Source organism: Taeniopygia guttata, chromosome 3, assembly GCF_048771995.1.
Source record: "Taeniopygia guttata chromosome 3, bTaeGut7.mat, whole genome shotgun sequence".
NCBI classification, from domain to species: Eukaryota; Metazoa; Chordata; class Aves; order Passeriformes; family Estrildidae; genus Taeniopygia; species Taeniopygia guttata.
In genome coordinates this window covers 77,881,671-77,898,336 of record NC_133027.1, presented here as the reverse complement: position 1 = coordinate 77,898,336, position 16,666 = coordinate 77,881,671, and the positions used below count along the sequence as shown (strand labels likewise).

Genomic DNA, 16,666 nt, shown 5'->3' with positions numbered 1-16,666 from the left:
TTCTGTGGGTCTGGCATTTTCCCTACATAATTTAAAGAGATCTCTTCCAAAATTTAAGGCTCTTGCTTCCTCAAAACCTGGTTTAAGACAGCCAGTCTTGCAGAGCTAAAGGAGGCATCAGGTTTTCGGTACAAATGTTTTCCATTTTCCATTCCCCCAAAGATTAGTGATGGAGTAGTGTTCTTCATGCCTGACACTGCATATTATGACATGCAAAGGTTACTCCTGATAATATTGACCTGTAATCTAATAACAAAAATGGAAAAAAAAGTGATCTATCTCTGATCCATATGACCACATGTCTGTGGACATCTGAGTTCTCAGATTATTGCAACAGTTACATATTTTGCCTTGCAAAAAGTCAGAATATTTCCATTCAGAAATATTTGTTATATCTGCACTGACATATATCTAATTATTGCATCATAGGAATATAAAACAATGTTTCACTCCAAATTGTGTGAAAGCAACAATAAAGTTGGACTATTTCAAAAGGTTAAAAAAAAAAATTAATGCAATGATTCTTCCAAGGCACAATGCTGAAAAAATATACTCCTTCATCTTAGTCATATTTTCCAAACATTCTTTTAAACATACAGATCTCTTTTTAATATTTGATACCTTATCCCAGAGATCTTAATTTAGCTATTCAGACTGGTTTTCTGATGGACTTAAAGCAACACCTTGCTATAAGAAAAATAAATACAAGAGTGATTTTTCTTTGGCTGTTTTATCAGACTCATTTTCATGCTAGTGAGACCCTTAAAAAATCTCAGACTAGTCCATTACTGCTAAAATGACTTTCTTTCTTGATCTTCATCAATTGTATGCAGAACAACTTAGAAGTAATTGTTAAGTCCCCAGCTGGGTAATGAACTGAGCTCCTCATTTCTTCCCACCAGAATCAACCTTCCTGACTCTACTCTTTTTCTGAGGTACAGTGGGTGACAAAAGGATATTAGCATTCTCATAGTCTTCTTTCTCAAAGGTATAATATGTGTTCTCATCCTCTAAAGAACTTTTCTCCTAATAGGCTGATGGGAATAGTTTCAATAGAACTCTTGTGTGTTAAAAGACCAACTCATGAAGTCACTCTCTGTGTTTCCTTACTAAAAATTGAATGGGTATGTGAACACTGCAAGTGCTGCTAGCAGGAGTTGTAGCTTACCCTAAAGATACCACCTTGTTAATTTAAAAACTGTGTGCCTTATAGTTTCAAAACCATATCTATAAATTCCTACATGTGCTGAGCTGAAAGCTGTAAAGAGGAGTAAGAATTTCCTAAGCTACAAAACATCTCATTGTCTGCTCCCTTTTTAGAGTTTCCTTAGTGAGAAAGTCTGCATTCCTATAGTCATGGAAATAGGCTTGTGAGGTCAGTGACTGTCATTGCTGACAGATTAACTGAGAAATAATGAACTTCTATCATATCATAAGATGCTTAAAAAGGCTTTTCAAGCTTAAATTGACCAAATTAAATAGACTTACTAAATATTATACGTATTATATATATATATTCTTCCACGTAACTTATTTAAAAGCATCATAGTTGAGTAACACATCTCTTTAATTTAGATTATGTTCTTTAATGCAACCTCTTTGGGGCACTGGAAGATCAACCTAAAACAACTTGAGTGTTTTCTGAGTTGTTTGAAATACCTAAGTAGAAAACTGTTTTCTTTGTCTCTTTATCACAATAACATCTTAAAATAATTATGACATCTCTATATATATTAGCAAAAAAAGTACTTGGCAGGGGTAGCAGGGACTCGTTTGTTATTTCCAGCTAATGCTTCCTCCTGATACAATTCCACCATTTCAATAGGAACAATAGTATTCTATCTAGAATAACTTATTTTTCCCATTGCATTACAGCCAATAAATTAAACTTTCTCTCTGCTATATCTAAACAGATGTGATATAGCTTGTCTGGGTATTACACACAGAAATAAAACACTTAGTATTGTACAACAGCCTATTACAGAGATAAAATGGTGCCATCCTGATAAAGATATAGAAAAGGAAAAGAAACATTACTTCATTGTGAGATGTTTTGTGGATAACAAGCAATAAAGCAACATTTATTCCATGTGCTATAATTACTGGACAGTGCAGACTGCAGTTTTATATCTTTTAGGTCTGTGTCATCTCAAACTGTCTTTGTGGGGTTTTTTTGGTTTGTTTTTTCTTTTTTTCCTCTCTGCAAGCTCCTTTCTTGAGATTCTATTTTATAACCACGTTTGGTTTCCAGTTTGGCCTCTACTGTTGTCTGGTAATCTCTACTGTGTGCAGTGCAAGTAGCATTTTTACAGAGGTAACTCTAAAAATGGTTATACAGAGCAATCATACATCTAAGCCAAACTTCAAACTATCCACACACATTTAAAAATATTACGACTTGGAAAGGCACCCCCTGCAAAACTGTAAAAAAATTAAGAGCAACGAGGGCTGGGTAGAAGAAAAAAGTTCTGGGAGATCAGTAAACGTGAAGATATTGAAAAAGACAGAACTGAGAGCTAACTTTCCACTGTATGAATGGCATCGGTGGTGAATGACAGGGGTTTCTTTTTTTATTGCTTGTTTTTAGAGGACAGCACAGGGGGAATGTCTAGGAAAATGTAATGTTTGATGAATTTTTCATAACTGCAACGCTTTAGACTCATTTAAAGATACAATATAGAAATGTCTTGAAAAAATTGTATTGTGAAGTATTATTTCAAAGATTTAGTAAACAGGTGGGAATACGTACACTTTCCTCTTTTGTTTCTCTTGACCAGATTGTGAAATAGATTGAATGAGACGGATTTATATATTCCGGTCTGAAAATAAATTTGCTACTGCAGGAAAAAACCCAAATGTATGGGATACCTTAGGAGTTTAGGCTTCAGGTGAACACAAACTAGACAATCAGGTGAAAACAAATCACATACATAGAACTATGAATATTTAACCTGGGGCATATGTGCCCCAGGATTGGAAAGAAAATATTTGAGAGTGTGGGGTTCAAATAGGAAACATGCCCTATTTCACACTGTAGCAACACTGGCCACTGCTGAGGATTTGCATAATCCTGAGCTCACAGTTGAAGACTCCACAATCATGGACAGTGATGACAACCTTTGGCATTCTTATCTGAATTAATAACAGCAGCAATAGCTTTTTTTTCTAGATTGGTCATCTAACAGAACAAAGTGGAGATGACAGCCTAGGTACCAAACCCATTAAACTCACCGTATTGGACACATAACAAAAAATGGCTGATATGTCAATATTTTCATCAGAATATCCTGCTAATATGGCAAAGCATGAAAATACACATATGTTTCCTAACATAAATTACTGCCTACTTCTTATTCTTTATTCTTATTCCTACTTGCTGCTCATTTCAAACATGTGGTGCTTAGTTGATTGTAATATATATGTAGTATTGCAATCTGAATCTCATCACACCACATTCCTTCACTTTTAGTCATCCTGTAATCATGTAGTCATCATGTAATCCACTAAGCCAGCTTTCTCTACTCACACCACAACTGAAATTTGAAATGCTATTTTGTATCTATTAATACAAGCAGGTGTGTTTTTAATAAACTTTTGTCATATATTTAAGGCAATAAGAATACTGCTGATAGGAAGACTGAATTTTTTTTCTTTCCAGGCCAGACTACACTCTTAACTCACCTTACTGATACTTGGGCAGCACTGTTTATAACCAGACTGTACTTTTTGCACTAATGACTCACCACACAATGAATGCTCTGTAAACATTCAGAAGTTATCTAAGACTTACAGTATTAATTTCTTGCTGTCTCTTTTTCACAGATCCAGAGCTGATTTCCAGTAAGCTTTTAATATCAAGTAGTCCTTTCACAACTCATGGCATAAATAGCTAGCATTTAAAAGAGTAAGATTAAGACATTTGAAAAGAATTTTGCTGATACCTCATACATGTATTTAAAGAATGTAATGTGTAAAGATAATAAGAAAAAAAAACCCTTAACAAACTTCATGGGCCTTAGCAGCATTTTAAGCTCTGATTTGACAGATAATTTGAGGTATAGGTTACCAAAGGCTAAATATTTAAACAATGGCTCCTGACACTGAATATCTGTTTCCATCTTTAAATTTCAGGACTATATGAATTAGTATTTCCCAAAAGAAGATGCTTTTGCAATTAAATAACTCCTGGGGATACTTATTTTATTTTCCATTTCTCTTGGAGAATTTTTTTGCTATTCCACAGTTCCCAGAGGTACTGTTTTACCACACAGGTTGGGGAGAAGCCATCTAATGCGAAAAATGCATTTGTAAGCCAAAGTGACAAATACCACCAAGAAGCTATTGACAAATACCTACTTATTGCAACAGTGAATAATGCACTATCATTTTAATGTGCCACCATTTTGTTTTTGGTAACTATTTAGATAGTGAAGTGAAAATATGTCCCTTAGGTACTTGTCAATTTTATTTGTTAACTGTAGTAGTAGCAGAAGCCATAAACCTTATATCAGCACCTTTGTCTTGAAAACGAAAGCCTATTTACTCTTAACAATTTTCCTCTTACGGCAAAAAATTTCAAGATTTAAATATATTAAAGAAGCACAAAAGAAAATAACTAATATGAACTCTTGATTCTTAACTAATTAATGATTCAGTTAACTACATCAATAATGTGAAACTATCAATGGCTTAGATAATGTAATGGTATTCACACATTCTGAAGGAATACAATGGGTATGCAGTTTTCTTATTTTTCTGGTGTCACTATCAAAATGGACAAAAAATGTGTAGCTATATTCATTCGACCCCCGGGCAGCTCTAGCTGTGGTATGAAAAAGAAATCACATGTGGTAATAAGTATCAAACAAATGGTACCACAAAAGCCTGTCCATGTATATTAAAATCCTTTCTGTGATCTGAAAGAAAGTAATGAAAACCCCAGCAAATACTGTTTACAAGCCTATGTGAGGCTTCAGACTATTTGTCACATAAGCTCAGACTCATCTATCATTAGAGGTCAGCAGTGAAAAAGAAAACAGATTCCCAGAAGCCCCAAAGAAAAATGTTCTTGAAACAGCAAGGTCATGCAGCAGTGTGTACTCGAGAAACACAAAGGTCTAGCACATCAAACAATGGCAATGTGTGTGCCATGGAAGCTTGAAAGATGGTGGTGGTTAGTCTCAGTGAGGAGTGCTGAACTTCCTCTGTCTAGATACATATTGACAGCTTTTCCTTTGGCACTCATGCCTAAAGCCAAATCAAATTCATTTTGTAGTTTGGCCAGTTCAGTTTTATCCCCACAGGAGGAAGAACAATTTCAGTGGCAAAACAATTTGCCCAGCAACACGAAAAAAGCATGCATTATGAAACCTTCCCGCCCCCAAAAAATCATGAAATGACAACATCTGCTAATTATGAAGAGTCCAGCAAAAGATCTTTGTACAACTGAAATATTCCTTAAATCTTCATTCTAGACCTTCTACTCAGAAGTGAGTTACATGAAATGTTTTAGCAAAAGCACGAGAAAACAATGGTGTAATTCACAGAAATTCTAAAATATATTTCTTTATTAGTAGTAGTAGGTCAGCATGACTAAGGTTAATGGTGGGTTTAGCTCTGTGTATTAATGAAAGGCCTGATTCAGGTTCCTTCACTGAGAACTGCTGAGCTGCTGTACAGGCATGGCCATGGTTCTGTACTTTAGTCCTAGGTGATTGCCTCTACAATGTGAAACCACTTCACTGAAGGACTGAGGCTCCTGATTTACTGTTCAGCTCTGTAAAAATGTGCAGAGAATTTGCGGAAGGTACTTACTCAGTTACTTTTTATTAAATACTTGACATACAAAAAAAGCCTACAGATATTTGAGAAGAAGAAATTCTTTTAGCAATGCTATTTGCTCTTGCATCCCCTTCCTTTAAAGCTGAATGATTCACTTGTGATGAAATTGCGAGGACTTCCTCTGCCTCAATAGGGCCCTAAAACACATCCTCTCTATTTCCATTGAGGAAAATGATCAGAGACATAGAACTGTCTGTGCTTTTATAACCTTTCACTTTTCTGTGGCAGAGACTCCTGATTCACTTTGACAGGTTAATACACATCACTTATAGTGAACGTTACCCCTGCTAAGCTAACTGTCTTGCACAGAAGCCAGCCTATTGCCCTGAATCAATTCTTTTCAGAGACAGAAGACCTGAAATTGAAGACTCATTCTTGTCAATCCTGTGCCCATGCTTCCTGAGCTCATATCCCACACAATTAAAACAGGGTGGAAAAAAACCCCAAGAAAGTAAAAATGTTCTCAGGTTCACATGAAAGAAATAATCCTCAGCATCAGTCAGAACTCAGAAACTGGTTGTAAATAGATTATACAAGTCATCACCATTGCTATGAGCCATGAATTTCTTTTGGGTTTTCTGTTCTTGCTTTTTGGATGTGTAAATTCCAAAATAATGGTCTCCTAAACTATTTTTGGTGAGATTTCAGCCATGATCAACCTCTTAATGCTATTTTGCTGTTCCTTATTGCAATTAAATATTCCTTTTCACTTTTCTTCTGTTACATATTTCTACTGGCACTTGAATTATTACTACTTATATTATATTACTACTTATATTACTTAATATATATTACTTAATATTACTTAATTTATATTACTTAATATATATTATATATTACTACTTATATTATCACTTTTCCATGTCACACTACCTTATTTTGGGTGATTCCTAACTAACTGGGGTCAGGCAGTTTGAGTATCTTATATAACTATCAATAATGTAAAATAAAGTATGTGATAGATATAAGTGAAACTAGATCTAAATATATTGACATATGCATTAAGTGCTTGGCATCAGTATTTAGTACAGCAGTACACAAAGAATGACACAGTTATATTACTATAAGTAGCAAAGAAGATTAATGTGTTTTATCTCTTTATGTCATCATGCAGAAAATCATATCTTAATCCTGCTTTTACATGGGGCAAGAATATATTGTCAATTACTAGTGCTTCTATTCTATTTCATGCACATTTGCTGGATTGCTATCAGCAGTAATAATGCAATGCTTATTTAAGATTCTCTCCCATAGAAAAGCTGTTAATTCAACCTTCTCTCATAACAAAAAATACACTGTGATTTCCCCTCACTTTCACCATTGTACAACTCCTTCCTCTTCCCCTGTTAATCCTAGGCATAATCAGACATTGTCCTCTTCTGAGCCCTCATGAAATCTTTACCCTAGTCTTCTTCCTGACTGCTGCCATACTCCTTCTCCTCCCTCTTTCCATTTTCATTCCCTTTGATGTGTTTGCACTTTAGATTTTGCTCACTCTTCTCTAAATCTGGTGTAATTTCTTAGTTTCCATACCTCTGTCCTCTCCATGCTCTCTCAAAAAGCACAAGTTATTCCTTCAGCTCAAATGACTTCTTGAACCATTTTTACTGGTTTTGAGTGCAACAGTTCTAAAGATTCTGTTCCTTATTTCCTTCTCTTTGTATAATATATTTTGGGGTATTCAATCTGTAGATGCATATTTAACTTGACAATAGGGCCTCCTCCCCTTTCCATCCACAATAAATTTTTCATGTATCTCCAGTCTCCTCATAGATCCATAATCAGGGTATAAAGATAAATATGTTTAAATTAGAACTCCTTATTTTTCTCCCTACTGTATCTTTTGTCTTCCATGGGAAAGAGAACTATATTTACATGTGTAACTTGGCACTCATTGTTCATTTTTACCTCTTTCATTTCTTTGTGATGCTTTGAAGTGTTTTTCCTATTCATACATGCATCTGGAAACATTTGATGAGAGCTGTGCTGGCTTGTGTTCTGGTTAATAAAATATCCCCTTTTCTTGCTTGCATTGTGATTGCTGTTGCAGACATCATCTTTCTAACCAATAACTTTAGTTATGTCCCTCTCCCGCTGCATCCTCCTTCATCTTTTTTTTCTTTACATATTTAAGCAAAAGTTATCCATCATATTTGCAAGACCTTTCAGAGATTATTGTTTCTTTACATACCATCTGTCATTCACCAACAAAAAATGCTGATTCCCATCCTTACCAGTCTTCTGTGATAATGTCAGCTTCAAAGATCTAACTGTATTATTGCTTTCTACCTCAGTGAACTTCCAGCTCAGAAAAGCTCCCCATAAATAGCTGCAAAGAATTTCTTCCTCCAGTTTCACATCCTCCACAGTGAAGCATCTACTTACTTTAATGTCTACCTACAAAATACTTGAGAACAATTAGGACACTTATCTACTGAGATTCCTGTTTGCAGCCCTGTCATATAATTTCCCAAACACCTTCACTTCTTTATCTCTATCTGTTTTCTAGTGTCTTGTCTTTTTATTGCTGTTATCATTTTTTTAATATGTTTCATAGTGGGATTTGTTCCTTGGCAATTCCAAATAAATTACACAGCAAAAAAAAGGTCTGCATGTCTGAAAACAGGCATGGGTTGATAGCAACACTATATTTAAGGTCAGAGGGAGAACAGAATTAGATTAATGAAGTTAAGAGTTTCAAACTCAGTATTACACTTACGTTTTTCTTAATTCTACTTAATGTTTAAAGCTCCTTTCAAAACAGTTTAAAACTGCAACCACCCCAAATAGACAGATTTATTATAACATGCACAGAAATAAAATTTTATGTTAAGAAATAGACTACACTCAACAAATTCAGTTTTAAGCGAGACAGACAGGTTATGGGGTAAAAAACAACAACAAAAAAAAATCTCTGTTCCTTTTCCCATCCATTCTTGCAAAACCCTACTGAAGGTACAAAGTAGTTATCAGTGATTTCCCAAGAAAGATTATTCCAATACTAGCATCATGGCAGTTGCCTATCACTATCCTTAGTAAGCCTATAAGACACATTGTTTAAAATCTATAGCTGTATTCTTAGGAAAATCAAAAACTTTCAAAACAATCTTGACACACATTGGTTCTTCGCCCTGAATGACCAGGCTGAGATGCCCAAGATACTTTCCAACCAGACAACAGAACAAAAAGCACACAGATCTATAATTAGGTATAAATCCTTTGGCTGAATGAAAGGCTATTATTGAGCCTGAAAATGGAGTTTGGAAATCCAGAGTGCTGTATGTGCAATGCTACACATTATAACCAAGGACATTAAGGAGTCTATTATACAGAGGCAGCCACACGCCCACACAATAAAAGCAGTGTGCTTGTGTTGTCTTCCCTTTGTAAAGCTTTTTGGAAAAATGATAATAACAAAAACATATAGAGCAATTTTGAGTCAGGAATTCAAAGGTTGAAAAATCATTATCTGACACAGGAAGAACTATCATATGGAAAATTACTACCTTTAGTATTACCTTGAATGCTTGAAATGCTTTATAGAAAAATGAGAAACATTTTTTTCTTATTACTAAGCTTTCAAAAAAAAAAATGTGTATGTGCAAGACCATTCTACTAGAAAGAGGTGCACTTAGCTCTACAGTGTGCCAAGCACTCAGATGCTCAGATACAAACCAGTATTAGCCAGTCACAAAAGTCCTGGGAGTCTGGCTTACTGTTGGTAACTTCTGATACAGTCTTCAGAATTTAGAAATGGCCTTTCATTTTTATCATCTTTGTGAAAAAGTAAGACTGAAATTTCAATTAGTAGAGTAAAAAGAAATGTAAAACAACCTTTCCACACTAATCCACCATTCAGCAAGACATTATCTAGCTGTACTTCCTACAGTCTTTGTGATCCTGTCATGTTACCAGGGTGATATAACTTAAGTACCACAAACAGCAGCCTGCCTATTCACACCCACAGCATCTTCTTAAACATATTTCAGTTGCCCTAGCACTTTACAAAGTCTAAATCAGAAGAAATTATTCATTTTATTCTCCTCTATTCAACTTAAATCACACTGACTAGACTTAGTGACAGGAAACACAAGGAACAGGACTGTCATGGCCCCACAGTGTAACTGGAGACTTTGCCCCTTTTAAATTTAATTCACAGTTTCTCTGTAGCACAACAAAATTGTCTCTGCAAAACATTATGACAAGGCTATGCTGATATTCCAGTAGTGGGCCACATGTTTCAGAGTTTGTCGAGGCACTCCCTACAAGTCATTTTTGGGCCATGAAGATTGAACAAGCATCAGAAAAGGAATAGGAGGAAAAAACCAGACCTGTTTCAGTTCAAAGAATTGTTTTAGTGATAGAGAATGGTCTTCTTTTTTTCTGGCCCATAACCTTTACAAAATTATTTCTAGTTTAGATTTCCCTTTAGTTCTAAGGCAGCTACAAGACAGGTAGAATAAGAATCTCTCTCCATTAATAGATCCAGATTACATTTTAACTGACAATTTACAGAAAATTAAAAAATAATGATCTTAGACTAGTTACTAAAGTATTATCTTTCAGCTGTAATAACAGGTTAGACAAAAAAAAAAAAAAGCATAAAAGAGTAAGAGATCAATATCCATACTGGAGCTAGATGTTTGGATTCACAAAGTATTACTGGCTTTAAGTTAATCAAATTCTTGTATCGTGTTTTTTTTTTGTAATGGTGGTGTGCTGCTTCTGAGTGAGTGAAAGGAATCTGGTAGGAGCAACAGCATGTTTGGGACACTGCAGCAGGAGATACCATCTTTACTATAACACACTCCCCCATCCCTTTAGCATACCTTGAGGGTTCAGCCTTCAGCTGGTATCAAGTTCTCAGAGGCACAACGCTCTGAGATTTTACTGCAGAAAACAAGGCCCTTTCTATGTTGTTTTTTGTTTGTTTGTTTGTTTTGTTTGGGCTTTTGATTTTTTTTGTTTGTTTGCTTGGTTTTTGTTTTAAATATTAAATAGTTAGAATGTTTTAATATGGGGAGCGGCATGCTGCCCAGCAGGTCTGAAATCTCAATGCTGTCCTATATTTCTGGAGCCAGATCTTCAGCTGTTATAAACTGATATAGATGTTCTGTTTTCAGTGAAGCAAAGCCAATTTACATCAACTGGGAATTGAAACTGCATCTGGTAAAAAGCATTCTTGGATCTTGGATACATAATAAAAATTAACATTAATTCAACAGATAGTTACTGTAGATAATTAATAACTGAAACACTTACTAAATTTTCATCTGTCAAGTGGAGAAGAATCTATTTCAGTCCTACATCAAATAAGCAACCAGTTTCAAACAAAAAGAAATACTCCTTGAGTAAATTTTTCATTCATTTTTGCTAAGACTCTTGAAAAAATTGTTTGAGAATGCTCTACTAAACAAAATCAGGGAGGGTAAATTAAAGTACTAAGTGATGGATAATTTTTAACACGGTTTTCCTTCTTGTTGTTCATATGTACCCCTTGGATTGTACAGTTGACATTTTTCATGAAACATGCTGAGGCCAGAGTGAGTGAAGCTTTATGAAATTAAATAGAAAGACTGTGTGCTATCACTTTCTCATTCAGTCCACAGGAAAACCCAAGCAAGCAATGGTAAAAGACAGCACTAAATCTGATCATGTCCACAGGTATCTTCAGAATGGAAAGACTGGCTTGAACTCATGAGCAAGATGCAAAAATATATATTTTTTTAATTTACAGAAAAGTAAAAGGAAGGGCAGTCTCTGTGACTTGGTAATGTGTAAGATAGTGTGAAAAACACATTCTTGCTGAATAGATCAAATCATCAGCAAGACTGAACATCTCCCACCATGAATTATATATATATGAACCAAATGAAGAGATACAGTTTTACTTTATGGATGCTGCAGGCTCACAGTCACAGGATACAGTGTTCTTTTGGGACAAAGTGATACTTTATTTACTTTGCATTTCCAGTGGTAGAGTAGAATTGCTTATCTGATTTTGCATGCACTGCATGGATAACATGGCATATGCTTTCCTATCAGGGAATGGTTAATGGCTTTCTGAATTAGTCTGAAGGCCTAAGGCAAGGAGTGGATGGGTAGCACATTTGACCAGTCATTAGTGTGTCTTCTGCTGCAAAGAAAACCCTCTAAGCCAAAATATTTCTTGGGTTTCACATTAGCAGGCTTCTGTTACCCCTATATCAAAGTTTTAATGCAATAAGTAGCTTTTGAATAGTTCTGTTAAAATTGGAGGAGGTGGAAAATCCTCTTTTCACCTTGTTGCAAGCAGGTAACATATCCTAAAATCCAGACTGTATGCTAAGGACTGCTGCAAGGATGTTTCCAGTAAAAAAAGGGCTATTTTCCAGTAAAAAAAGCCCTATTTTCTGTAGATAGATGTAAACTTTATATTTATTAAAACAAATACTTAAATTTACCATTGAATTCAACAGGATAAGCTCAAAATCTTGAGCTTTTTCTTATCACTTTTTACTTTTTTTTCTGTTCATTCGGAGCAGACTTCTTCAGTGGTGTAATCTAATATTTGAAAAATTCAGCAGTTGGTATGGGAGACACAATGTCCATACTATTAATGTTTCAGGAGCTTTATTTCAGACTAGCTTTAGTCTGTCATTGTGGACTGAGTGCTCACTAGCGGGAGGAATGCATGATATAAGTTCCTGGACCTCATCCTTCAGTTTAATGTCTTCAGGACAAAAGGCCAGTTGATGTACCCTGAGATCACATGGTGATGTGAATCAAAGTGCAGTGAGTGGGAAATAAATTTACTTAAAACTTATTCTTCTGAGATGAGAATGCTAAGGCCAACAAACATTATGATATTCTGAGATATTATTATTTTTGAACAATATTATTTCTACTCTGAAGTTTGTAACTCTTTAAAATAAAAATTTCCCCCCTGCTGCTGCTTTCCACCATTATTCATCCTGAGACTTTGTGCACAATTTTAAATTGAAAAAATATTTAACTAAATGAAAGAAAGAAAGAAAACATATTTAGGTATTACCATAATAGTCTGAACTGTACCTTTTAAAATCTTTCTGATACAAAAAAATTAGATGAGGACACAGAAAATTATGAAAATTGTTTGTATGGAGCACCCCAGAATCTGAAAGGAAAACAGTCTAATTATTATCTTTTGATTATGGATTAAATTTGTTTGTTCAAATAGTTTGCCATCTACATGAGCTAGGGGATCTACATTATGGTTGTATGGCTCAGCCTGGCTTTGAGCCACTAAGTGCTGCCCAGGACACTGGAGAGCTGGGAAGAATTAGCTGGCACTACATAAAACACCTGCAATAAGAGTTTGAACACTCAGATGCATAATTTTCTCACTACTTACTTCACCATAATCAATGATAAAACAGGAAATGATGCATATATTCTAATGAGATCAAATTTCATTTAGTGTCATAACTCAGCTGCCTAAACTGTACCTAAATTCAGTGTTTAGAGCTTCTAGTTAACAAGTTCCAGGTCCATTGATTTAGGCTGGATTTAGGTAGAGATCCCAGTAGATTTAGTTAATGACTAATCTTCACTTAATCCTTATCAGTTGTGTTCAAGTTATTGTCCACTTTGTTTCAGAGTTATATGAGGCATGGGTATGTCCATTGTTTCACCAAAATGAGAAAACTGCAAAGGAGCCCATACTGTTGTGCAGATATTTTTCAAAATGGCTCACCTAGGGACTGTGCAAGGAGGTGTCCCATTATGGCCAATATCAGCTGCTTTGTAATAGAAGAGATTTCCCATAACACATTTTCCTTTGGCTCTGACTTATCCTGACAATTTCTATTTTGGCTTCTGGTCCCATCTTTTAATCTCAGAATTTTTTTCAAAGCAACCATAGATCAAATTTCCCTGATAGCAGTCTTCTTCAAAGAAAAATTGTATCTGCTCACCACTCCTGTTTTTTACAGCTAGTTTATTTTTTTCCTCTCCTACTGCTTGTTAAAGCATAGGGGTGCTGCCTGGTCTATGCTGGGAGTTTCATTGGAGTCCATGCAGCTCTGCTAATTTTCACCTTCTCAGATTCAGGCACATGACAAGTCCTTAAATTCAGGACAAAGAGCTGGAGCTCCGAGTTGCACAGCAAAGGCAACTCACCCGTGTGTATTAAAAGCTTTTCTTTCTCAAGGATGTGTGAATGTTGTGAATATACATTTTACTACTGAAATGTTGATCTTGATTGTATACCAGAGATGGCTAAAACAGCTTTGGACTTTGCTTTGCTATTCAAACCCCTATAACTACTTCATGTATTTCTTATTTTCACTAATTGCTTTGACAGATAACCATAGGGATGTTTTCAGCAGAATTACTGATGTCATTTGTTCTAGAACAGAAGGACTGGGATGATTTTGCTTCCTCAGCTATCTGAAAATGGAAAGGTGTCAGAAACTGATACTTTCTCTTGACTTGCCACAGCACCAGGTCTGCACTGCAGGGTCAAGGTACCTACACCTGCAGAGGGGCTATACTTTGAAAAGCAATTTAAGCAAAAAATAGATTTCAATCACATTGCATTTTAGCTGTCAATATATGATACAGGAACAGACAGCTGTTTGGAAACTCCTTTTTGGCTTGAAACCCTATTATCTACAGCACCACTTGATGCTCCTAGATGGACGATCTCTTGGCTCACTCTGACTCTGGGTGGAGCTGCGCCATCTGAACACATGTGCCATCTAAATTACTTGGACAATATCACTAGAGGTTCAGTGCCAAGTGACTGTGGGTTTAGACAGGCAGCATACCTAATATTGGAAGTGCTGTCTCCTTCACAAAAAATCCTGTTCTCTCTGACAATGGTGAAAAATTTGCTTAACTTTCCATCCAATATGTGATTGTACCTGTTGGTGCTTACAGAGATCCTCTCCCTCCAGCCAAATCCTTGTAGCAATAAATGACCATTCAAATGGTTTTAAGCAAGGAGGTTCCTCATTGACCTAGGAAATGAAAACCCCCTTTATTTAGATATTAGAAAACCAAGCAAGTGTATCCAAAACTGAAAGGTCTCTAGGGACTCCCCAGTACAATCACAAATTCTCTTTTGGTATGCCTGGCCTCATTGTGGCAAGTCCAATTAAATTAAACATCTTTTAAAAAACACTGCAGAGTATGGTATCAGGATGCCATTTAAGGAGCCACACCTAACATGCTGCCTACCTGTGTTTATATTCATACTCACCCATAAAATCTGGACAGCTACCCAAATTATGTTTCATTAGATCAGCTGCCCAGAAGAGATGAAAAATTGCCAACAATTCAGAAAATATTTGACTGCACCAAAACACTGATGGGAATAAATACTGGCCAAATTGCTTATGAAGGCACAGTTCTGTGTATTTTCTGCTCTATAAAATAATTAGCTTATTAAATCACTTACTGGAAGGCAATCAAATACTAAATCCTAGCTTCCAGTGAAGACACAACAAAGCTAACCGCAGTGGTTACTATCACTTTGTTGCCAAGGTTGTGTGTATATGTTAGGAGCAGATTTGCAGGAAGAAAATTTTACAATATAAAAAACAGCTGCACTGCTAGGAAATCTTTACCTCTCCATCAAAGTTACAGATGTACCCAGCCTTGGATGATTTACAAACTCAGTCAACTAATAGAGTCTTTGAGCAGTTCAGCTTGGACGTGGAATAAAAATCCCTAACTAATGATCAATCAGTTATTATCTGAGGGAATTATTCAGGAAGAAAACAACCCTGTATTGATGAATATGGTACAAACCCAACCTCTTCAGACAACCGATTTTTACTGTTTCCTAGGAAAGTTGCTAAAGAATAAGAGAACAGAGAAGATCTATGATTTGAAATCCCTGTGACTATTAGTAAAAGTGAAATTGCTAAAGACAAACCCCTGCTACTTTTCACTAGTGAAGGATGTGTTTAAAATGAGTACAAAAGAGACAAAACCATGCCTGTATATGAAAGTGCTGTGGTCCCCTGTAGGACTCATTGAATGCCGCCACTGCCATGGCACAGGGCTCAATTGTGAGATGCGAGTGCCAGCGACAAGCCACAGCTGCCAGAGCTCAGCCTAGGTCAGGGGTGGCTCCGTGTGGTGGAAAAATTTCTCCTCCAACCCATGCTTTCAAAGAAAGACTCAGTCTTCTTCTGTTGTCCGGTCTCAAGGTAGTTTATTGCAAGTTATCTAAAAGATTTTCTTGAGCTGCTGCGGTTTGCTCAGCAGCTCAGGCAGAGGCACACACACCCTGACACCCTCTCTGACTCATCTTCTTCTCTCCCCCCGCCCGGGCTGCTGCTCTCTTTTATATGGTACATTACGTGTTAAATGTTTATAGTTTTTCCCCAATTACTCTTACCTATATTAAATGGTGCTTTTCTACTCTAAACCAATCTGTGAGTGCCAACATCACCAAGAACATGGAGGTAAGGAAGAAGAAAGAGGAATGACAGGACAGGCCCAAATCCTTCCATCTTAAAACCTCTGACCCCCATGTGCAAGACTTAAAACCTCCCTGTACAGCACTAAAAATTCTTCCCTTTACTTTGTGACTACTTCTACTATAATATCTAAACTTTTGTGACTTCTTGTTTTTCCTGCAAGGTTGGTAAATCATTCCATGGTTCAAACCCAAAACCACAGCTGTTTCCAGCTGCCTGCCAGGGTCTCAAATGCTTCTGAGCTGGGCCTGGAACATCCAAAAATATCTGCGGGACATTCTGAGTTCCAACACGCAGTCACCATGACTCCACCGCACCGCGTCCTGGCTGCCGATGGGACATGCCACGCCACAAGAACAGCAGTGGAATGAATT

At 36.2% G+C, this 16,666-nt stretch overlaps 1 protein-coding gene across 7 annotated transcripts in view; it reads right to left on the bottom strand.

The window, feature by feature from the left end:
- Nucleotides 1-16,666, bottom strand: part of PRKN (parkin RBR E3 ubiquitin protein ligase) — a 709,059-nt gene that overhangs the window by 57,395 nt on the left and 634,998 nt on the right. Inside the window, exon 11 of one of the 7 annotated variants that reach the window (XM_030269585.4) lies at nt 1-16,666. This exon is cut by the window's left edge and continues 17,710 nt beyond it. The exons of the other annotated variants lie outside the window; for them this stretch is intronic. Within the exon in view, the coding sequence (XP_030125445.3) occupies nt 16,520-16,666 (147 nt within the window). The 3' untranslated portion in view covers nt 1-16,519. 7 annotated transcript variants of the gene reach the window in all.